At 47.4% G+C, this 18,903-nt stretch overlaps 3 protein-coding genes across 6 annotated transcripts; all 3 read right to left on the bottom strand.

The window, feature by feature from the left end:
* Positions 1–537: 537 nt before the first annotated feature.
* Positions 538–6,148, bottom strand: otud5a (OTU deubiquitinase 5a). The gene is made up of 9 exons (XM_058084965.2): positions 5,274–6,148; positions 3,368–3,461; positions 3,211–3,275; positions 2,927–3,083; positions 2,683–2,831; positions 2,383–2,568; positions 2,093–2,297; positions 1,946–2,017; positions 538–1,855 (listed from the first exon to the last, which is right to left on the bottom strand). Exons 1-9 carry the CDS (start codon positions 5,853–5,855, stop codon positions 1,719–1,721), a joined length of 1,647 nt encoding a protein of 548 aa, XP_057940948.1. The 5' UTR covers positions 5,856–6,148; the 3' UTR covers positions 538–1,718.
* Positions 6,149–6,294: 146 nt separating this feature from the next.
* LOC131137251 (leucine-rich repeat neuronal protein 3) lies at positions 6,295–10,942 on the bottom strand. 3 transcript variants are annotated; one of them, XM_058084960.2, is made up of 13 exons: positions 10,735–10,941; positions 10,241–10,332; positions 10,013–10,161; positions 9,812–9,913; positions 9,570–9,745; positions 9,258–9,500; positions 9,072–9,194; positions 8,560–8,682; positions 8,076–8,487; positions 7,893–7,995; positions 7,686–7,819; positions 7,485–7,622; positions 6,298–7,421 (listed from the first exon to the last, which is right to left on the bottom strand). In XM_058084960.2, the coding sequence occupies exons 2-13, from the start codon at positions 10,299–10,301 to the stop codon at positions 6,978–6,980; spliced, it is 2,208 nt and encodes a 735-aa protein (XP_057940943.2). In that variant the 5' UTR covers positions 10,302–10,332; positions 10,735–10,941; the 3' UTR covers positions 6,298–6,977. The 3 variants fall into 3 exon arrangements, with proteins under 3 accessions (XP_078653960.1, XP_078653961.1, XP_057940943.2); XM_078797834.1 differs by having other exon boundaries at positions 6,295–7,421; positions 9,570–9,913; positions 10,735–10,942; XM_078797835.1 differs by having other exon boundaries at positions 6,297–7,421; positions 9,570–9,913; positions 10,013–10,158; positions 10,735–10,942.
* A 472-nt stretch (positions 10,943–11,414) lies between these two features.
* On the bottom strand, positions 11,415–18,652 carry elk1 (ETS transcription factor ELK1). 2 transcript variants are annotated; one of them, XM_058084962.2, is made up of 11 exons: positions 17,770–18,652; positions 15,780–15,988; positions 15,491–15,676; positions 15,246–15,413; positions 15,048–15,173; positions 14,545–14,940; positions 14,226–14,358; positions 13,853–13,992; positions 13,682–13,765; positions 13,514–13,615; positions 11,415–13,000 (listed from the first exon to the last, which is right to left on the bottom strand). In XM_058084962.2, the coding sequence occupies exons 1-11, from the start codon at positions 17,813–17,815 to the stop codon at positions 12,902–12,904; spliced, it is 1,689 nt and encodes a 562-aa protein (XP_057940945.2). In that variant the 5' UTR covers positions 17,816–18,652; the 3' UTR covers positions 11,415–12,901. The 2 variants fall into 2 exon arrangements, with proteins under 2 accessions (XP_057940945.2, XP_057940947.2); XM_058084964.2 differs by having other exon boundaries at positions 15,246–15,410.
* Between the last annotated feature and the right edge of the window lie 251 nt (positions 18,653–18,903).

Raw genomic sequence — 18,903 nt, 5'->3', positions numbered from 1 at the left:
AAATTTACATATTTCACACTTTCCATTTGCAACGTTTTTGTCATCCATTTTAAAATACCTTCACACCGCAGACATAGTCGCGCGTCCAGCTTCAAGCTACTTCCCGGCTTTCAACCAATAGTATCACTGCAGCAAGGTGACGTCATGCAGTACATGTTGCTGTTTGTGTGTTATGAAGACATCTCACTCCGTACCACCGCATAATTATAGATCGTACAGATGTACAGTAAAAGCGAATTTAACCGAAGTCAAATTCATTTTTTGTGTAAGAATGCTTATAAATAAAGTTGATTCTGATTCTATGTATAAATTAATGAGGCGGGGCGGATGTCGCCCTCTGTTGGTCTTTCATGGCAATGGCGCCTGTTAAAGGTAATGGAAGCCCACATACAAAACACAATTAGGTTTCTAAACAAGAGTGAGACATCTTCACTGAGCCTTGTTCTTCTACAGGAGAAATCCTATTGGCTATTGAGCTCCAACCCTTTCATCACCGCTAACAAGTAAAAAACGAGTCTGACGTCATCACGCAGCTTTTAAATAAAACTCAAGTTTTGTCAGAAACGTTTTCCACTTTTTATTCCAAGAAAAAGTTATTTTCATCTCAAGCGATGAAATAAAACAACTTGTATTATTAATAACAACAATAATCAATCAGCAAGAGGATAAGTATGACAATTGTCTACGTTTTTTTTCTCTCATTTATCGCTTTGTCTCCATGGCGATATTGGTCGTGATCAAACATGCAGCTAAGAACTCTGTGATGATGATGATGATGATGAGAATGAAGGCGGTTATTTAGAGGAAGAGCTAATGATGTTATGTTTTTAAAATGTTTCAGAGCTGATGATAGAACGTAAACACACTGGCTGAGGACAGGAAGTACTTAAAGTGTACAATAGGAAGTACTTGAAATTGTACAACAGTAAGACTCCAGGCGTTAACTTTGACAACATGCTAACGTAGCATGAGGCTAGGACACGCCGCCGCCGGCCTCGCTCACACGTCATTGTGCTACATGATCAATAGCAATTAGCACAAGAAGGCCTGTTTTTTGAAGCCCAAAAGATCAGCATAAATTCAGCTGACAACAAAGTTAGCCTGAGTGCTAATGCTAACCCAATAGTAAAGTTAAAAAATAGTATTTCCTATTTTTTTTTACTTGGCCATCATTGGAGTTTTGCTATTTCACTGAACTTAAGTAGAACCTTGAACACATGTTAACTTGGTATAAAGTTCCCTTTGTCCCAGCTAACTGCTAGCGGCTAACACCGCGCTAGGTTTGCGGAAAGCTATCTGTGAGAGTTTCTGAATATACAGCTTTGACTGCACATGTGCAAACCAGAATAAATAAATACGATAAAAGTGAAGTCATGTGACGACACCGACCATTGGACGCAACATGTTTTCGATCATACATGACGTGTAATCGTCGACGTGCCGGCAACGACACGGCTCCTTCAACAAGTGATCTGTGTTTTATAAGCTAACTTGACACGACTGGTGTAGTCAGTTGGCATGTAGTTAGCGTGTTGCTCGGTGACAGTGAAGCTTGGAAGATCCATGATGACAAGATGATGACGGAGAGAAGGAAGGAATGGAAAAGATGAGGAGAAAATAACTGCATTTCTTTCTTTTGGGTCGAATGTGTCCCTGGCGATCTTTTGTGGGTCAAAGGTGACAGGTGAAGGGTCATAGATCATGTGTGTGTGTGTCCATCAGCTGCTGTCGGGTGATGCTTCGCGCTCTCGATGCTGCATGGTGCCGCTCTGATGTTTGATGCTGTCCAAATATTCCTGCTGGGACACGGCTAGGACCGATGCCAGGATCTCATCGTCCTCCCAGTCGGTCAGACCTGAAGCGAATGCACGCACACACACACACACACATACACACACACAGTTTAGATGATGATCACACACAACTTCGGACCCATCTTACTTACCAAACGCTGTAGGTGACATCTCCTGCATGATGGCTCTGTACTCTAAATGATGACGACTGGGATTACTGGGACCTACACATATACACACACATGTCTTCTATTGAGGTGCCAATCAAATCGGAAATGGGTCAAGAAGGCGGGACTTACCTGGCGCACACGGTGAGGGCGGTTTGTTAAGGATGAGGGCAGCGCCCGCGGGCGAAGGGGGCTTGATGACCGTCGACGTGGCGCTCGTCAGGTCTGAGTGGGACGGGTCAGCGTCCCGTTGCCGTGGCGACCGAGCGGTCCAGTCATCTAAGCCACTGGAGGCTGCCGCCGTGGCCGAGCTGCAGGTAGCGCTGGCTTTCCTGGGCTGGGGTCAGAGGACGTGGGGGGTTGATAGAAGATGAAAAACAGGAAGAGGCGGAATCGTGGTCAGCGCGGGGGCGGGGGCTGACCTGTCGGGCCTGCTTCTCCTGGTCGCGCAGCCACTGCAGGTAGGACTCCCTGGCCACCTGCTCCTCGATGGCCTCGCACGTGGCCTCCCAATCGCTGGCTCGCTTCTTGTCCTCCAACATCTGCTGTTCGATCCATGACTCCTCCGACGTCTTGATTGCCGACTTCATCAGAGACTGTTCTGCATACTGCGGGGGGGTGGTGCAAGGCTTTAGAACCGTACTTCCTTTCCTCATCAGCACCATGTACTTCTTCTTTATTGGAAGTACTCATGCATTTTTGTAATAATTTTGTGTGTGTACCCCCGGCTTGAAGGCAGGCAGGCCCAGCCCCACGCCAATGGTGGCCTTGTTGGGGTTGACCACAGAGTTGTAGTGGATGTTGCGGTGGTAGCTCACTCGGATGGGCTCGTCATTATTCTGGTGAATGCCATGGAAGGTGTTGATTGGCTCTGCGTCGAGAGAGAGAGAGAAGAGGCGGGGCTACGCTTGAAGGAGGTAACAGTATGAAGAAGAACAAGTATGAAGAAGTAGAACTAGTAGTCACCTGTGCTGTACTGATACACCTCCACCGGCCTGTTGTACATCTCAGCCATGGCCTGCATCTCAATGTGGTTACCATGGCAATTGTTTTTCCTCTTCCTGTTGATGTATGTGGTGAAGTCCTCCGTAACGTAGTTGGAGAAATAGTCTGCATTCTTCATCTGACGGCATAAAAATCCTGTTTATTTCTACAGTACTGCTGTGGTCTACAATGAATGGTCTTTTGGGAGAATGTGATGACTTTCATGTCAGTGGCGGCCATGTTGCTAAGATGATAACGTCACTCACCAGGTAGTCCATGCAGTGTTTCCTCACCACTTCGTGCATGTCTTGATCGCCATATACCTGGTCAGCTAAACACACACACACACACACAGAGTGAAGGTTTCCCCAAACACAGAGTGACATGACACCCGGTGGTCATGAGAAGAAGCGCCTGACTCACCCACAGCTCTGAAGAGACATGCTCCGTCCTCCTTCATTTTCTTTATAACGAAACCTTTCTTGTCCCGCAGAGCTTTTTCAAACCAGTGCTCCTGCTGTGCCCGCGTACAAGCACACACACACACACACACACACAAGAACAGTCATGTTCAGGATGCTTCCACGACAATCACATTGTTTTTGAAAAGTCAAGACTAGAACAGCATACAAAAAAAATCTATTTCAATAACCGATAATGTGGGCCTGCATCTCAAGTCTCTGATATTGACACTACGATAAAAGCAGTCGATTTCAAACGTCTATCCAGCAGCAAGCGTATAGAGCCCATGTGATCACAAACAACAACAGTGTTTGCTAGCGTGCTGACAAACTAGCAAGGAGCAGAAGTGATCTCAGTCGAGTTGACAGTAAAACTACAAGTTTCCTGTGGTAGAAGCTTAATACGATGTTCTTTATTATGCATAGAATGCAACCGAGCTGAGGCTAAATCTATCACTTATTAGCAGTGAACAATACGGACTTGTCTCTTTAGTAACAGTCCAGAAACCTTCTCTACACACCTTCAGAATAAGAGCGCTGTGCACCACAATGTGTGTACTTATGGTAACAAAATAAGGATTGCTTACAGTACTACGAGGAAAATTATGGAGTTTGTGGCAGTAGACGACCAGCCATTATGGGTCACTGTGCACTTTTTGGTATCACAAAAAAAAGCATTAAAACTAACACGTCACCTCTCTAACCGCTAGTCTCAGTGTCAATCACAGACGGAAGAGTGGATAGCTAGCTCTTGATTTCGCTACAAAGACTCAACAAGATGCTCGTCTGGAACACACACTTTGTGCTGGAAGACACAGCCAATCCCAAGGAGAGCGGACATTGTAAGTGTATGTTGTATGTTGTTGGAACTAGCATACTAAGTATGTGTATCAATGTACCTCCAAAATAAGTTTGGTAGTGTTGTAAATCATCAAAATACAGCAAGATACTGCAACTGTTACATGTTATCATTGGTGTATGTGTTAATACATGACCATAAGATGTACAACAAACAATGCAATGTTCATTCATTCATTCATTTTCTACCGCTTTTCCTTTCGAGGGTCGCTGGGGTGCTGGAGCCTATCCCAGCTGTCTTCTGGTCGCCAGCCAATCACAGGACAATGCAACGTCGTTAAGAGTTTATTTTAGAGGGCTTCATTGTCAAAATAGATGTGTCCCAATTACATGCATTGTAAGCTAGATCATATTAACTCGTTTTCTCGTGTTATAATGCACAGAAAAGGGAAAGAAGTATGTGTTCATGTTTCACATAAGGATTATGAATGATGGGCAAAATTCACCCCCAAAAAGTTTTGGTCCCTGTTGTGACACATCACCTGCTTGTTGACCTCTATACTATTTTCTGTTTTGAATGTGGCCCCTTTGGGAAAACAAATGCCAGTAGCGCGTGGCAACCAATCTCGACTGATCTGTGATCAGTGGAAGTCATACGACAAAAGAAACCCAAGGACAAACTACTACTATTAACTTTCAAAATATCCAACTCTTAAAATACACATTATTTGACATATACTGAAAAATTATAAGCAAACTATCAAAAACTCAGAAATGCTGACTTAGCAGATCATGCTGTACTTTATTTCCTCTTCCCATTCCACGGTTCTACAGTGTACCCTATGTTTGTTTGCACTGATAATAATAATAATAATAATAATAATGACATGGCATGTCCATAATCATGTTAGGAAAACAATTATCTCCTAGCTAAGGTTCTAGATGGCCCTAAAATCGCCTGTTGCCAAGGTAGCCATCACATCACGTGACCCTAATGCAGACGGGTCCATTTTAAACATGACCTGTGACCCCTGTTACCCCCCACCCAAGTTAAGGTTTTGGGCGCTCACCTGCTCAGCGGTGGCCGGGTCCACGGCCTGCAAACGGGCGGCGTTCTCGTACTCGTCTTCGCTATTGTTGCCGGCTCCCTCGTCCTGGTCCTGGCTGGAGCCGGGGCCGCTCACGCCGGGCTGGCCCCCTCCGGCAAGAGCCGCCACCACCGCGCCGGAGCAGGTGCCCGCCTGCCGCCGCCTCTTGCTCAGTCCGGGCCCGGAGCAGCAGCCGCCGATACTCCCTCCGCAGCCCACCACGCCGGCCTGCACCACCAGTTCCCCGCGAGAGGTCGCCACCATGCCGCCTCCTCCGCCGTCCCGACCGTCGCCCGGCCCCGCGGAGGCCACGGAGCCACCAGGCGTCGGAGAGGCCTGCTGCGGCCGCGAGCTCGCCTCGATGCTCCGCCGCTCGTCCCTGGCCGACGGCGGCGCGGGCTGGTAGGACCACGGCGGAGGGGAAGCCCGTGGTCGGGCTCCGGTCCTCCCCGCGTGAGGGTGCGGGTGCTGGTGAGGGTCCGCGCCGCTCCGCCGGTCGCTGTCATCGGCGTGATCCGCGACCCCGACCCCGGAGCTGGGCTTCTTTTTGGGCAGGATCGTCATGGTGGTGCGGGGAGGGGGGAGGACGGGGGAGGAGGGAGGGAGGGGGCAGAGGGCGACGAGTCCTGCCTTTTTGGATCAAAAGATTCGCTGCGTCGGGCCTTCGGTTGGGCCGCTAGCCTCTAAACATGGAGCTAACGTCGAGGAGGAAGAAGCAGCGAACAAGCCGAGGATCCTCGTCGACGTTTGGACGCGAAAGCGACAAACAAGGTGAAAAAAAACGTCTCGTCTTCCCGGTCGAGAGCTTGAGCACAAAACATCAACAGTCTGACGGCCCGCTGACGTCACTTCCGGGTCAGGGCGGTGTGTCGACGTCACGACGTCGACGTCGCTTTTGTTGCCACCGCGCCTACAAATAAACTAGAAGAGTATATATTTTTTGTTTGGCATTTTCCTCCATAAAAGAACAAACATTTTATTAAAATATCATTATTAATAATGTTAGCAATGTACTTTGCTGCGGTCACGTGGCGGCACTGACGTCACACTGTGCCCAGATGATGATGCTAAAGATAACTGATGCATTCCTCTGCACAAAAAAAATACCGGTCTAGAATAAAATGGTTAATTAATAACGTCTATTTTTGGCTAATTTGCTTTTTAATGTAATTTCTGAAGTATATATCAATAGTATGTCAATGGCATATACACAGCATGCACGCTGGGTGTCGCTGTTCAGCAGAGACTCTAAGTAGACTGTGGGTCAGTGGTGACTTTTTATTTATATATTACGTATATTGTTTATTTATATATTACGTATATTGATTCATGTGTGTTTAGTGTATCTTCTAGCAATCATCTTAACAAATGTGTAACATAAATACAAATATATAAACTTTGTACAAAAACACTGCAAGTCTGCCGCTGGTGGCCACAGGAGGCGCTGCCGAGCTCGCCTTCATTGCCATAACATGATGCTGATCTTTGCAGCTTTGTAGTCAACCACACTTCTCATCATCATCATCATCATCATCATGAGTGTACAAGTTGGTGCTTGGCCGTGTTCAATTTACAAAAGTCAGAAAAAAGAGTGCAAACATGCAGTAACCCCGCCCCCTTGGTTTCAAGTCTATACGTGATGCCGCTCGTACATAATGCTAACAATAACGTGATGACGTGTGGTGTTCACCACGTGTATGTCTTGGTTGTGTCGATGTGACTTCCTGTCGCTGCTCCGCCTTCTTTGTCATCCTTGTCCCTGTCGGCGTCGCCCTCCCACAGCGTGATGAGTGGCGGGTACTCGTGGAGAGGAATAGCGGCGGCTGCATGGTGCATGTATTTCTTCAGGCAGGGCGTGTATGATGTGTGGCGGCGCATGCGCCATCCCATGTAGAAAACCAGCAGCGCCATGATGGACACGGCAAATACAGAACCCGTGACGGCCGCCAGCGCTACGCTGCTATGTCGCGTTGCCACCGGTGTCACTGAACAGCCCGTTCCCTCAGTGGTGACGTTGAGGCAGGAAGTGTGACTGGGAGTAGGGGGGGAGGCGGTGAAAGTGAGGCAGACATGGTAGTCGTTGGCAGGAAGTAGATGAGTCAAGTTGTACTCCTGAACGTCGACGGGAACCTACATACAAAAATGATAAGTTTAATTAATGATTAATGATAAGTGTGCCATGAAAGAGTTCACCTTAGCAGTGTAGCTGATGTGAGCGTTGTTGATGTGCACAGCGGCACTGCTCCAACGTGGTAAAGAAAGGGTGGAAACACCCCCTCCTCCCTGGGGGTCGAACCTCCATGCCAGCACCATCGAGTGCGCGTTCACTGCCTGCACATGAAGCTAACATGAGCTAAAATGCTAACACACTAACAACAAACACATCGCTGTTACCTTGGCTAGAACTACCAGTGAGCTGGACCTTTTCTCTTTGGTATGCCCCCACAGTGCCCCCGGAGCGTCCACCGACACGGTCACGCTCTTTGTGTCCGCCCCCGCCACATTCCATGCCACACATGTGTACACGCCTGCACAACGAGCCGAGCGTCACGCTAACACATGACTCAAAAAAAATAAAAATAAAACCCTGCTGGTGCTGACCTGTGTCTGACGGCTCCACATGTTGCATCACCAGCGTTCCCAAATCGGTCACATGATACCTCCGCCCCTCTTCTGATGCGATCGGCGAAGGTTCCAGGCTCACCTGAGTGACAAAGAAAAAAAGTGTTACATCATTTATGTTCATTATTGGTCGTAATATACTGTAGATTTGGCCCCGCCCACCTTATCTCCAGTGGGTGTCACCCAATAAAACTGAGGATAAGGTTCGGCATCAGCTCGACATTCCAGCATCATCATCTCCCCCGCGGTGATGTTCAGCTCAGATCCAAATGAGTCGTCACAAATCAGCGGCAGGCAAGTGTCCTCCCCATTTTCTCCTCCCGAGGCCGCTACTTCCTGTAGCTCTCGTCCAATTAAGCGAGGCGGGAATGAGCAACGCGTCATGGACGACTCCAGCAGCCTGATAAGCGACTGGTTGCCCAGATAATGACTCCACCAGGAGATACAGTCGCATCGCAGTGGGTCCGAGTGCAGCGATACCTCCTCCAGGGAAGGGAGGGCTTCCAGTAGGTCACCTGACAGGAGGCGGAGCCTGCTGTTGTGAAGCAGAAGCGTACGCAGCGAAAACGTGCCCCTGAGTAAAGACAAGGCGAGAGTGTTGGTCTGTGTTGTTTTTCGATGTATCGCTTGGTCGTTGGCGACTCACCTGAAGGCACGGGCGTGCACGTGAGACAAGATGGCGTTGTTACTCAAGTCCACCTTCACCAGACCAGGAAGGTTCTGGAAGCTCCCTGCTTCCACCAGGACAAGAACCTCCATGTTGTTCATGCTGACACACACACATTAATGAGACAACTGGCCCACAAGTTAACAGACCAATAAGCACGCTTTATAAAGACAGGGGCGGGACTATGGGTTTGGTTGCAAGTACTTCCTCAAGTACATTATGAAGTATCGCTAGCTAGCAATTTAGCTCCACTGTCCAAAAACATGCTAGGTTAATTGGCGACTCCAAATTGTCCATAGGTATCAATGTGAGTGTGAATGGTTGTTTGTCTATATGTGCCCTGTGATTGGCTGGCTGGCCACCAGTCCAGGGTGTACCCCGCCTCTCGCCCCAAAGACACCTGGGATAGGCTCCAGCACCCCCCCGCGACCCTTGTGAAGAAAAAGCGGTAGAAAATGAATGAATGAATGAATGAATGTCTTGGTGTTCACCTGAGCTCCTCAAGGTGCTGAAGGTCCTTGAAGTCTCCTGGTTTTACTCGTTCAATCGGGTTCCGGTTCAGGTCCAGGAACTTGAGATTGGGGAGCATGTTCAGAGCATCTCTGGGGACGGATCTAGCAAAGAACAGGTGGACATGCATGAATAGGGAACCAGGAAATAATCCAGGTCTGTCTCACCTGAGGCGGTTGTCACACAGGGACAGACTCTCCAAGTGGTCCAGACCCACAAAGGCGGCAGCAGGAACTGAGGTGAGTCCCATCCCAACCAGAACCAGACTATGGAGGTAAGATAACGGAAGGAAGTTGTTGTCCTCCAATCCCAGGATGGGGTTGTCTCCGATCATCAGGATCTCCAAGGAGGGCAGAGACTGGAACCAGCGGCTGTCGATTGCCACCAGGCGGTTGGAATTGAGGTGGAGCCTTCAGGAAGAACAGATGATTCAGAGTGGTGCATTCTGGGAAATAGATTATCCCCCACCAGAGGAGCACCTCAGTAGGTTAGCCACGCCCATAAAGGCGCCAGGTGCGATGGATGAGATCCTGTTGTGGTTCAGATACAGCTCCTCCAGTCTGCTGAGGTTCTTCAAACTCTGGTCATCCAGCTCTTGGATGCGGTTCTCCTCCAGGTACAGTGTCACAAGAGACCATGCCCCCACTCCACGCACCTGAATGCACCACACACAACCTTGACTTCCTGATCTCATGAATGTGTGTGTGTGTGTGTGTGCTACCTGAGTGAGATGATTCTGAGACAAGTCCAGCTCAGTCAGCTTGGTGAGATGTTCAAGTTGTCTCGTGATGGACGAGATGTTGTTACTCTGCAACAGCAACACCTAACACACACAAGTGTTTTTATTGTTTATTTATTATTTTATTGACATTTTTGGATGTTGCACAACAGCAAGACACAGTGTGTGTGTGTGTGTGTGTACCTGTGTGTCAGAAGAGATGTTTTCAGGAATGTTGTTCAAGTGAAGTTCGTTACAGTCCACGGTCACAGCCTGCTGAAAAACAGACTGAGGTGTGTACCACGGCCGCGTCTCACACACACACTGCATGGGACACTCCAAGACGTCACCTGCTAACACACACACACACACACACACACATTTAAGATGGTACATTCCAACAACAAATGAATGATAACAACCATATCTGACCTTGGGACAGTGATGATGTCAGAAGAAAGGGGCCGAGCACAAAGAGGACAACACGTCCCATGATGCACTTCAACAGGAAGTGATGGCACAGACTAAAAAGGAGAACATTATTAAGTGTTAACTTTAATTATTCATGGGAGCAACACGCATAGATTAGTCATTTAATTAGTTTAACATGACTACTTTGTTACCATGGAAACATTCAATTCTACTTCACAACACAACAACTTTAGGGGAGGAAACAATTAATGCAAAAGGAAATTTAAAAACGATTGTCGCATTTCGAGTATTTAGCTAACTTTATGCTAATGAGTCTTCAATGAATAATGAAGTCCTGCTCATGAATATTAATGTAGTCAACGAATACTGTCACGAGATGTCCCGCTTCAAAGTGAGCACAGGGACATCCCATAATACTCCGAAGATCCCAAATTAGTTTGTTTTTTTTTTAAAACGTTCGCCTGTTTCGACCATCCTCCCGGAAGAAATCTCACCTTGCTCCTGTGATCGCGGCCACTGACCCTCCAGGGACCACCAGGATCAGCAGAGACAACCAAAGATCACCAGAGTCCAACAGAAACCATCACGGTCCAGTAGAAGAAGACAAGGGAAGGTCGGTTCAGGTGTTCGGATGAAGATGCTCCGACTTGTGCTGTTTTTTTATCACAGGCATCCCGTCCCCCCCCTCGTCCCCTCCTCCGTCGCCATCCCTGTAGTCTTGGCCGTGGAGCGTCACGTGCCACCAAGCAGCGGACCAATGAGAGCTCTTCTACATGACGTCATGCTCCAGATTCTCCTGCTTTGTACGCCCATTAAATGTCCAATCATCTTTACAAGCATTAGAGCACATTTCGTGTCATTAAGATGAAGACACGTGTGTCACAACCACGTGACTTTCAATCATCACGTGACTTTCAACCAGCTAAGCCAACCTTTCTTGTGTCTTGAGCGCGCCACCCGCAGGACAGTAGAAAAAAAAAAAAGATGGTGACATCATGTCCCACAAAAATCAGTGATGTCATTGTCTTTTCTCCACATGCAGCGTGGATCTTGGCAAATTATCAATATTCACATATCTGGTTACCATGACGACAGAGTGAACCTTTACTTATATATCATAGTGATGCTCCAACATGAATGTTGACTTTCTGAAGTGATGAAGAGCAACAGCAGCTCTGATTGACACTTTTATTACACCGCACCCCCTACCTGTGTGTGTGTGTGATAGAAAAGGAGACATCTGTACAACATTAACAAACACCAGAGAGAGAAAAAAACATCAATAAAAAATATCTTCTTTATGTTTCCAGTAAATACCAACAATAAAAATAGTCAAGCCCCGCCCCTTTGTATCAATAACTCCTCAGCCAATGACAGGCAAAGAAGGGCAGGATCAAAGAGACTCTGGGCATGAAACATCTCCATACACAATATTTTCATTAACTTCAACTTTGTACACAAAAGCTCTTATTGTGAAAGTGACAGGAAAACGTGGACACAAACATGCTAGCATCTAGGCTAAAAACCATGTGGTCTCATAGGCGGATGGACTTAATCCAACAGTATAAAAACATTCTTCCTGTTCTGCTGGTGAGAGGAAAACGTTCCAAGACGAATGGCTTTGTGTAGGCCAAGCCCACTGCAAAAGACGACTTTAGAGTGTCTTTAAGGCTTTTTTTTGTTCTTTTTTTATAGACAAAATAAGCAGCAGCTCTCTGCTAGAAAAATAGAACAGTCGAACACAATGGCTTAGTGCTGCATTCACAAGGCGACTCTCGCTGTAAGATATTTTGGGGAGCACTTCGCACTTATCTTTGGAAGGTGCTTCCTGTGCCAATGAGCGTGTGTGCAATTTCTAGGTCTTTGATAACCAATCACTTGTGTGGGGGGGTTAAGGGACCATTAACTGCACCCCTGAAAAAATAAAATAAAAATATTTCTGCCAGACTCACGGTCAAACTGAATATTCATGTGTGTGTGTGTTGGTAATCAGCCTGGTCATATACACACACAAGCGTACAAACACATAAACAACAGTCAGTGTCAGGTTGCCATGAAAACCACAGAGCTCTACTAGCATGAAAACATCATCATCGCACTGCATGTTTATGCTGTTGTGGTGTCCAGGTCATGATGCATTCAGGGACAGCTATCAACAGTAGGTTTCAAGCAAGTGGGCGTGTCCACGCTGCACGTACACGTAACAAGTTCAACTGAAGAAAGTGTAGTGGAAGCGAAGCTCCTTAAACGGAATGAAGGGAGGGATGTCCTGGCAGGTCCTTGTTAAGCAAACAATTCAATTTCATAGGAATGTACGAAAAAAATCATTAAAAGTCTGAGGAGCGCATTCACCTTCCAGGAAAAGACAGCGTCCAATACCATTACAAGAGCAAATTATTGTCAAAAAATGTCCGCCGAAAGCAGGAAGTGGAATAAATAAGCAGAAAAGAGCCCACAAAAAGTGTTCAACTTCCTTTCTTCCTCAAAAATAACGAGGAGGCAGTAAAAATATTTTCCTTTATCTCCTTGCGAGTCTTGCTTTAGGTCCTCCAAAACAGGGAGCGTCCTTCACCATGACTGTGAAGCCGCCATCTTGGGATTTTAGCATGGTCGACAATGCTCCTACGTGCAACGTAAACAAGAGGCCAGGAAGCAGGAGGTTCAGGGTTTCTGGGGTCCGGGGGACAGCACCACGGGGGTGGAGAGACCATCCACACTCAGCGCCGGGATGTGCATCTGGTTACTGCCGTTTGTCGGGAACTGGAGGAGACATTTATTCAGAACATGGCATACTTTAGAGGAACGTCCGTCGCCAGCTGTCACCTGTACGGATGTGTACCGAAACGCTGCGGTTGCAACATAAACGGTGGTGCCTTAAACTCCACATGCAATGGAGGTGCTTGAAGGTGACATGGTGCAAGTAACACACTTCCTTATTTGCTGGGGATTGTGTATTGTGTTAGGCTCCAGCATGATGATAAGCAGTATAGAAAATGGATGTATTTCATATTAGTGAATTTATTACTTTGTCCTAACTTTATCTATAGTATTGCAGTATTGTTCCCTCGCTACATCGTGGTTCACCTTTCACACATTTTGCACGTTTTACTTTAACAGCGAATTAACAGTGTTTTGCGTCCTTGTGGTTTATTAGAGCGATCTATCGGTGCTCTTTTGTTGGTTTGCCAACTGTTTAAGCACCGGCACCATTTCAAAAGTCCAGATTTGACACCAGTATTGAATAATATGTAAAATATATCCATTCCTAGTCACCTGGAAGGAGAGCTTGGCGGGTGAGCGAGGAGCGATGGGACTGAGCGTGCTCCAGAAGTGGATGGTGGAGGGAAGCGGACTGGGAGTCAATAGGACGGGAGTCTGAGGACAAACAAGTCACCGAGTCAGTTAACTGCACGCTATCCGTGCACTGTGACAGGCACGTACCAGAGCGTGTGAGGTTATGACGCTGGGAGTCAGCGTGTTGGTGGCCGACCCGGGAGCCAGCAAACTGTTGACAGCGGCGTTGACCTGCGAACAAAACAAGCAACAGGAAGTGAGGACGTAAGCTGGAGGCGATGCTTACATGTCGCGCGCGCGTCTCCTTCGTGACTGCACCTTGTCCAGGGAGAGGCCGGGAGGCAGGGAGGGGGACGATGGCAGTTCCAAGCCTCGTGGCTTCTTTAGTTTTGGGGGGACGACGTCTGAGGTTGAGGTCGCCGCCGCCGCCGATGATGTCACCACAGACACAGACGGGTCTACAAGGAAGACACAGACACAAAACAATAATCACTGATTGATTCCCAATTGCTGTTTAAGAAAAAATGAGGACTCAAGAGCAATATAATGGTAATGGTAAGTATGTGTAATAACACAACAGTAATAGTACAAGAGTGTGTGTAATAACATAATAATAATAAGAGTATGTGTGAAATGATAATGGTAACAAATGCACATTTTACAGAGAGAAACGTATCTTTTAGCACGTTACCCGTTAGCGTGTCCTTTTCCTCCCCTCCTGAATGCTGATCTCCAACCACGGCGTCAATGCCCGGAGGGGGCGTGGCTTCTATGATGGCAAGCTGAGGCTGTGGTTCACCAGTGCCGCAAATGAGCTGAGGAACCTAAGGAAGTATGGACCAAAGTCAGGTGATGACCAATCACATGGTGCGGATGCAAGGGTGCTGTTTGCTAAGGCTGACAAACTTTAAACTACTACAACAATGCAAAGGTGCCCCCCCCCCTGTGAATTTTTGTCTCGGGCCCCAACAGACTCTAAAATCAATATGTAAGGGGAGATGCTGCCTCACCTCCTCCACCTGTTTCTCCTCCAGGCTCCCTATCTCCAGAAGATCCTCCTCAGAGGGCAAAGTCTCCTCCTTGATGACGATGGGGGGCAGAGGAGGCCGTGAAAGAGATGGGGTGGCAGAGGGCGGTGTGGGCACCACGGCAGGCTGCTGCTGCGACGGAGGGGGGTTAATGATGACGAAGACGGGTGGCGGGTGAGGGAAACCGGCGACATTGCCCGCTCCGCCGTTGTCTTCTGGTTGTGGCGTGTGTGTGCTGGCGGCGGAGTGTGGCGGCTGTGCAGGGTTCACGGAGCCCCCGACGGGACCCAGCGGGATCAGCGGGGTGAGGGAGGACGGGTCCCGAACACTGGTGAGGTATATGTGGGGAGGGTCACTTAGTGTGGGGCCAGGGGGATTCTGGGACAGAGAGGACAAATAACCGTCAGTACTTCCTAACATTACATGCTAACAGGAAGCAACCACATCCAAAGACGGTAGACTCAGGGTCCGGTTCTCTCACTGACCTGTGATTGGCTGGGAGTGTTGGCTGTCTGAGGTTGGCTTCCAACAGGTGTGGGGCACGGTGAAGGATGAGTGACGATCACCTGGCGAGAAGCATCGATAGCGCCACCTATTGACGGCGATGAACCCTGCAGCAAAGAGGAGGAAGAAGAACATGAGGAAGGGTGGTCCGAGATTTCCCACACCAGTCAGAGTCTCACTTCTCTGGGAGCGCGATCCAGCTTGGATGAAGGGTCAAACATCAGCTCTGCTTTGACGGGTCGAGAATTCGGCACGGCCTGCAGCGATTGGATGGTGAAGGTGGAGTACAGGCCAGACTTCATGTAGTCGTTACGAGAACTTTTTTGCGAGCTGCTAGGCGACGACTTCTGACGATCAATACAAAAATCAATGCAATTAGCGTTGAGCCGCTGATCGCTGCCGTGACATCGATGAGTCTGTGCACCTGAGCTATGCTCTTTGACTGACAGTTGGACGTCCCGCCCCCGACACCTTTTGATTGCCCATTGGTGTCACCGTTGTCCCTCCTTTGGCCTTCTTCAGGGGTACGTGTCCCATCAGGCAAGGAGGGGTCAGGCTGGCTGACAAACTTGTACACAAACTTTTGTCCGCTCACCTTCTTGATGATGTTCTGAAACAACAACAGGAAGTGGAAAAAAGTACTATGTAGTCGAAATAATATCCTATTTCCTTAGCATCATGTGGTAGTGTTGAGTAATACAGTATAATAATACCTTATCGTAATAGTAACGCAGCGCGCGGCTGAGTTTGTCGTAGTTCATGTTGTGTTTGTTCTTGCGGAGTCCCCACAGGCGAGCCACTTCTTCCGCGTCCAGCAGTTTGAACTCGCCATCCTCGCCCGTCCACGAGATCAGGTGACGCTGACGCTGGTCGTCCAGCAGGTGGAGCAAGAACTGCCAGAGCGTGATGGAAGGGTCCATGGCTGCCAGGCACATGGTACACATAATGCAAAAATCAATAGTATGCTAAGAATGATGATGTATGTATTGCTGTTTAAAGTACACAGGCGCACGCAGACTCCTCAAAGTGGAACATAAAGAGACTTACATATGCAAATGAGGCACATTGTCATTGGCTGAGTGGTTATGCAAGTAACCTATCAATCACCATGGAAATGTTGCCATGGCAACCTTTCATGGACACTCACTAGAGAAACAATGGCCCTGTTGGTCTGTTCGAAAACACTTCAGTTTTAAAATAAAAAAATATTGTAAATATTTGTATGCCTGTGTGATGGATGTTGGTGGGCGTGGTCACATGTGAGTGAGGGGTTATTGGTCCTCAAATTTCCTCAAATAGATGCCTACGTTTCCCGAGTCATTCCAGGTTTTTCCCATGAGGTGGCTGTAACGGTCTTTGCCACAGCACACATGTTTATAAAGCGGACGGCAAATGTAAACAAAATGCTGACTCCACATCGTCAACAAAACCGCCACCTGCTGTCCAGATGAAGAAACAGGCTCTTCAATGACAGGAACTACATGCATTAGTTTGAGACCTGGGTTTGATTCTCTGCTTGGGTATCTTTGTGTGAGGTTTGCATGTTCTCCCACATTCCAAAAACATGCTAGGTTAATTGGCAATTCCAAATTGTCCATAGGTATGAATGTGAGTGTGAATGGTTGTTTGTCTATATGTGCCCTGTGATTGGCTGGCAACCAGTCCAGGGTGTACCCCACCTCTCGCCTGAAGTCAGCTGGGATAGGCTCCATAGTGAATATAAGTGGCATAGAAAATGAACGGATGCAATATTCCCTTTGTCATATTTCAGGGCGGCACGGCGACTAGTGGTTAGCGCTCAGACCTCACAGCGAGGCGACCAGGGTTCAATTCCACCCTTGGCCATCACTGTGTGGAGTTTGCATGTTCTCCCCGTGCATGTGTGGGTTTTCTCCGGGTACTCCGGTTTCCTCCCACATTCCAAAAACATGCTAGGTTAATTAGCGACTCCAAATTGTCCATAGGTATGAATGTGAGTGTGAATGCTTGTTTGTCTATATGTGCCTTGTGATTGGCTGGCGACCAGTCCAGGGTGTACCCCGCCTCTCGCCCAAAGACAGCTGGGATAGGCTCCAGCACCCCCGCGACCCTTGTGAGGAAAAAGCGGTAGAAAATGAATGAATGAATGAATGTCATATTTCACTCTGTAAAGTTGTGGAATTGATATGATATGTATTTTCTCACAGGCAATTTGTACTGTCTGTCAAATGCTGGCTTTTCAGTTGGGGTTACAGTATTAACACTTTAATGCTGGTACTCTCTGCAGTAAAAGAAATACAGTAGTCATTAAGGTGAATCCGCCCCTTTGCTGCACTGACTGGCTGAAGTGACCAGCAGCTGTTACCATAGTAACAAGCATGAAAGCTTAAAGTTCATCGCTTCTTTTCCTCTTCAACAGTCTGTCATCCCATAATAATAATAAAAAGATGACAAATGAACACAACGTGTACACAATTGAACTATGCGGTTATCTTCTGGTGACATGACAAATTAGCAAAGGACATGAGATGGCTGCACAACGATGTTGTCTGTGTGTTCAAAGATCACAATAAAATGCAGTAATAAAGGCTTCCAGTCTCATGACAACAACCTTCCAGCTGCAACATGCACGCCAACTGTAGGCCAAACCTGTTGCAAAAAAAAAAAACACGCGCGCGCGCGCACACACGCACACACACAAAACCAGCCACATACAGTACTTACCGTTGATGAGAGGGTTGGAATCCATCTTGGTGAAAATGTTATCCATGTACACCAGCAGTCTCACAGCTCCTCCATGTTGCTTTTTGTCTTCTTCTTCTTCTTCTTGTGTTAGCTCTTCTGTGTGTGTGTGTGTGTGTGTGTGTTTGCAGCTGTCAGAGAGGCAGCTTGTCGGCGGACTTGCGGCTGTTATGTAACGGCTCCAGGGCGCCGCTGCCGGGCTCTGCAGCCCCCATTCTAACAACCAAATTACAAGTTAACTTAAAAAAAATGAAAATTGAAAGGGTCAATAAAAAGTACTCTACGCGTTTAGTCGAAAACTAATGCACGTTCGGTGTTGTTGTTGTTTTTTTTTACACTTTAGTGTGAGCGTGTCGAGCGACTTGTTTTCCTCTGCGCGTCTCCACAATGTGTTGACAAGCGCTAACGAGAGCTAACTAGCTGCTATGCTAACTGAATTTTTACCAGAATGTCCTCCTGGTGTATTCCACGTCGGTTATTCAAACATTACATTGGGCGGAGAGTTTTCTTTAGACTCCATAAAGCGATTGAGGTTTCATTGAGATGTATGTTAGCTTAGCGTACACACAGCTAGCTAGCTAACTTAGCTTAGTTTAGCCCAGTGACAGCGCCCCCGCCTCTCGAGTGTGCGTCAGCCCACCAACACCACTGTGGGCTGCAGCCACGGACTTCAACCGAGAGCCTCCAAAACTCCTCCGGAAGCGATAAAAAGTAGTTTGTAGAATACTCCCGTTTGTTTACTGGAACTCGGTCACAAATAAACAACAATTATATCGCTCGATTGTTTTTCTCGGCGCCTTCCTGTTTGGACGAACGCCTACTCACTTTTTTTACCTGCGTCAAAGGCTTAGCGCAAAACACTCAAGCTTCCGTTCGTTATTTTCAAAGTAAGAGTGTTAAGTGTCACGCAGTTCCACGTTGTACTGTATGTATAGACTGCTCTTGATGAATTTGGATCCCGTTGTTTCATTGGTTTGACTACAAATTATACTAAATACTCGTAAATATTCGTAAATACAATACAATTGACGGCTTTATTTAATTATTAATAATCATCTTAACACGAGGTCCGGTAGTTTTGGCTAACTTGACTCAGTGACAACCATACAATTACGT

Source organism: Doryrhamphus excisus, linkage group LG17, assembly GCF_037039965.1.
Source record: "Doryrhamphus excisus strain RoL-2023G ecotype Guam linkage group LG17, RoL_Dexc_Guam_v1.1, whole genome shotgun sequence".
Taxonomy (NCBI): domain Eukaryota; kingdom Metazoa; phylum Chordata; class Actinopteri; order Syngnathiformes; family Syngnathidae; genus Doryrhamphus; species Doryrhamphus excisus.
Note: the sequence above shows the minus strand (reverse complement) of the source record. Positions and strands in the feature narration are given on the sequence as shown.

Excerpts from the sequence above, each read along its gene's own strand:
- otud5a (XM_058084965.2), bottom strand. The coding sequence starts at position 5,855 with ATGACGATCCTGCCCAAAAAGAAGCCCAGCTCCGGGGTCGGGGTCGCG. Across the intron at positions 2,832-2,926 it reads GGTGTATCAGTACAGCACAG|AGCCAATCAACACCTTCCAT; the intron begins GTGACTACTAGT and ends CTCTCGACGCAG. Across the intron at positions 2,298-2,382 it reads AGGAGAAGCAGGCCCGACAG|CCCAGGAAAGCCAGCGCTAC; the intron begins GTCAGCCCCCGC and ends CTCTGACCCCAG.
- LOC131137251 (XM_078797834.1), bottom strand. The coding sequence starts at position 10,301 with ATGGGACGTGTTGTCCTCTTTGTGCTCGGCCCCTTTCTTCTGACATCA. Across the intron at positions 9,501-9,569 it reads GGCGTGGCTAACCTACTGAG|GCTCCACCTCAATTCCAACC; the intron begins GTGCTCCTCTGG and ends TTCTTCCTGAAG. Across the intron at positions 8,488-8,559 it reads GTGCACGCCCGTGCCTTCAG|GGGCACGTTTTCGCTGCGTA; the intron begins GTGAGTCGCCAA and ends GTCTTTACTCAG.
- elk1 (XM_058084962.2), bottom strand. The coding sequence starts at position 17,815 with ATGGATAACATTTTCACCAAGATGGATTCCAACCCTCTCATCAACG. Across the intron at positions 13,766-13,852 it reads CCGGCCTCTCCCTGGACAAG|GTCAACGCCGCTGTCAACAG; the intron begins GTGCAGTCACGA and ends TTTTGTTCGCAG. Across the intron at positions 13,001-13,513 it reads CCGCCAAGCTCTCCTTCCAG|TTCCCGACAAACGGCAGTAA; the intron begins GTGACTAGGAAT and ends TGTCTCCTCCAG.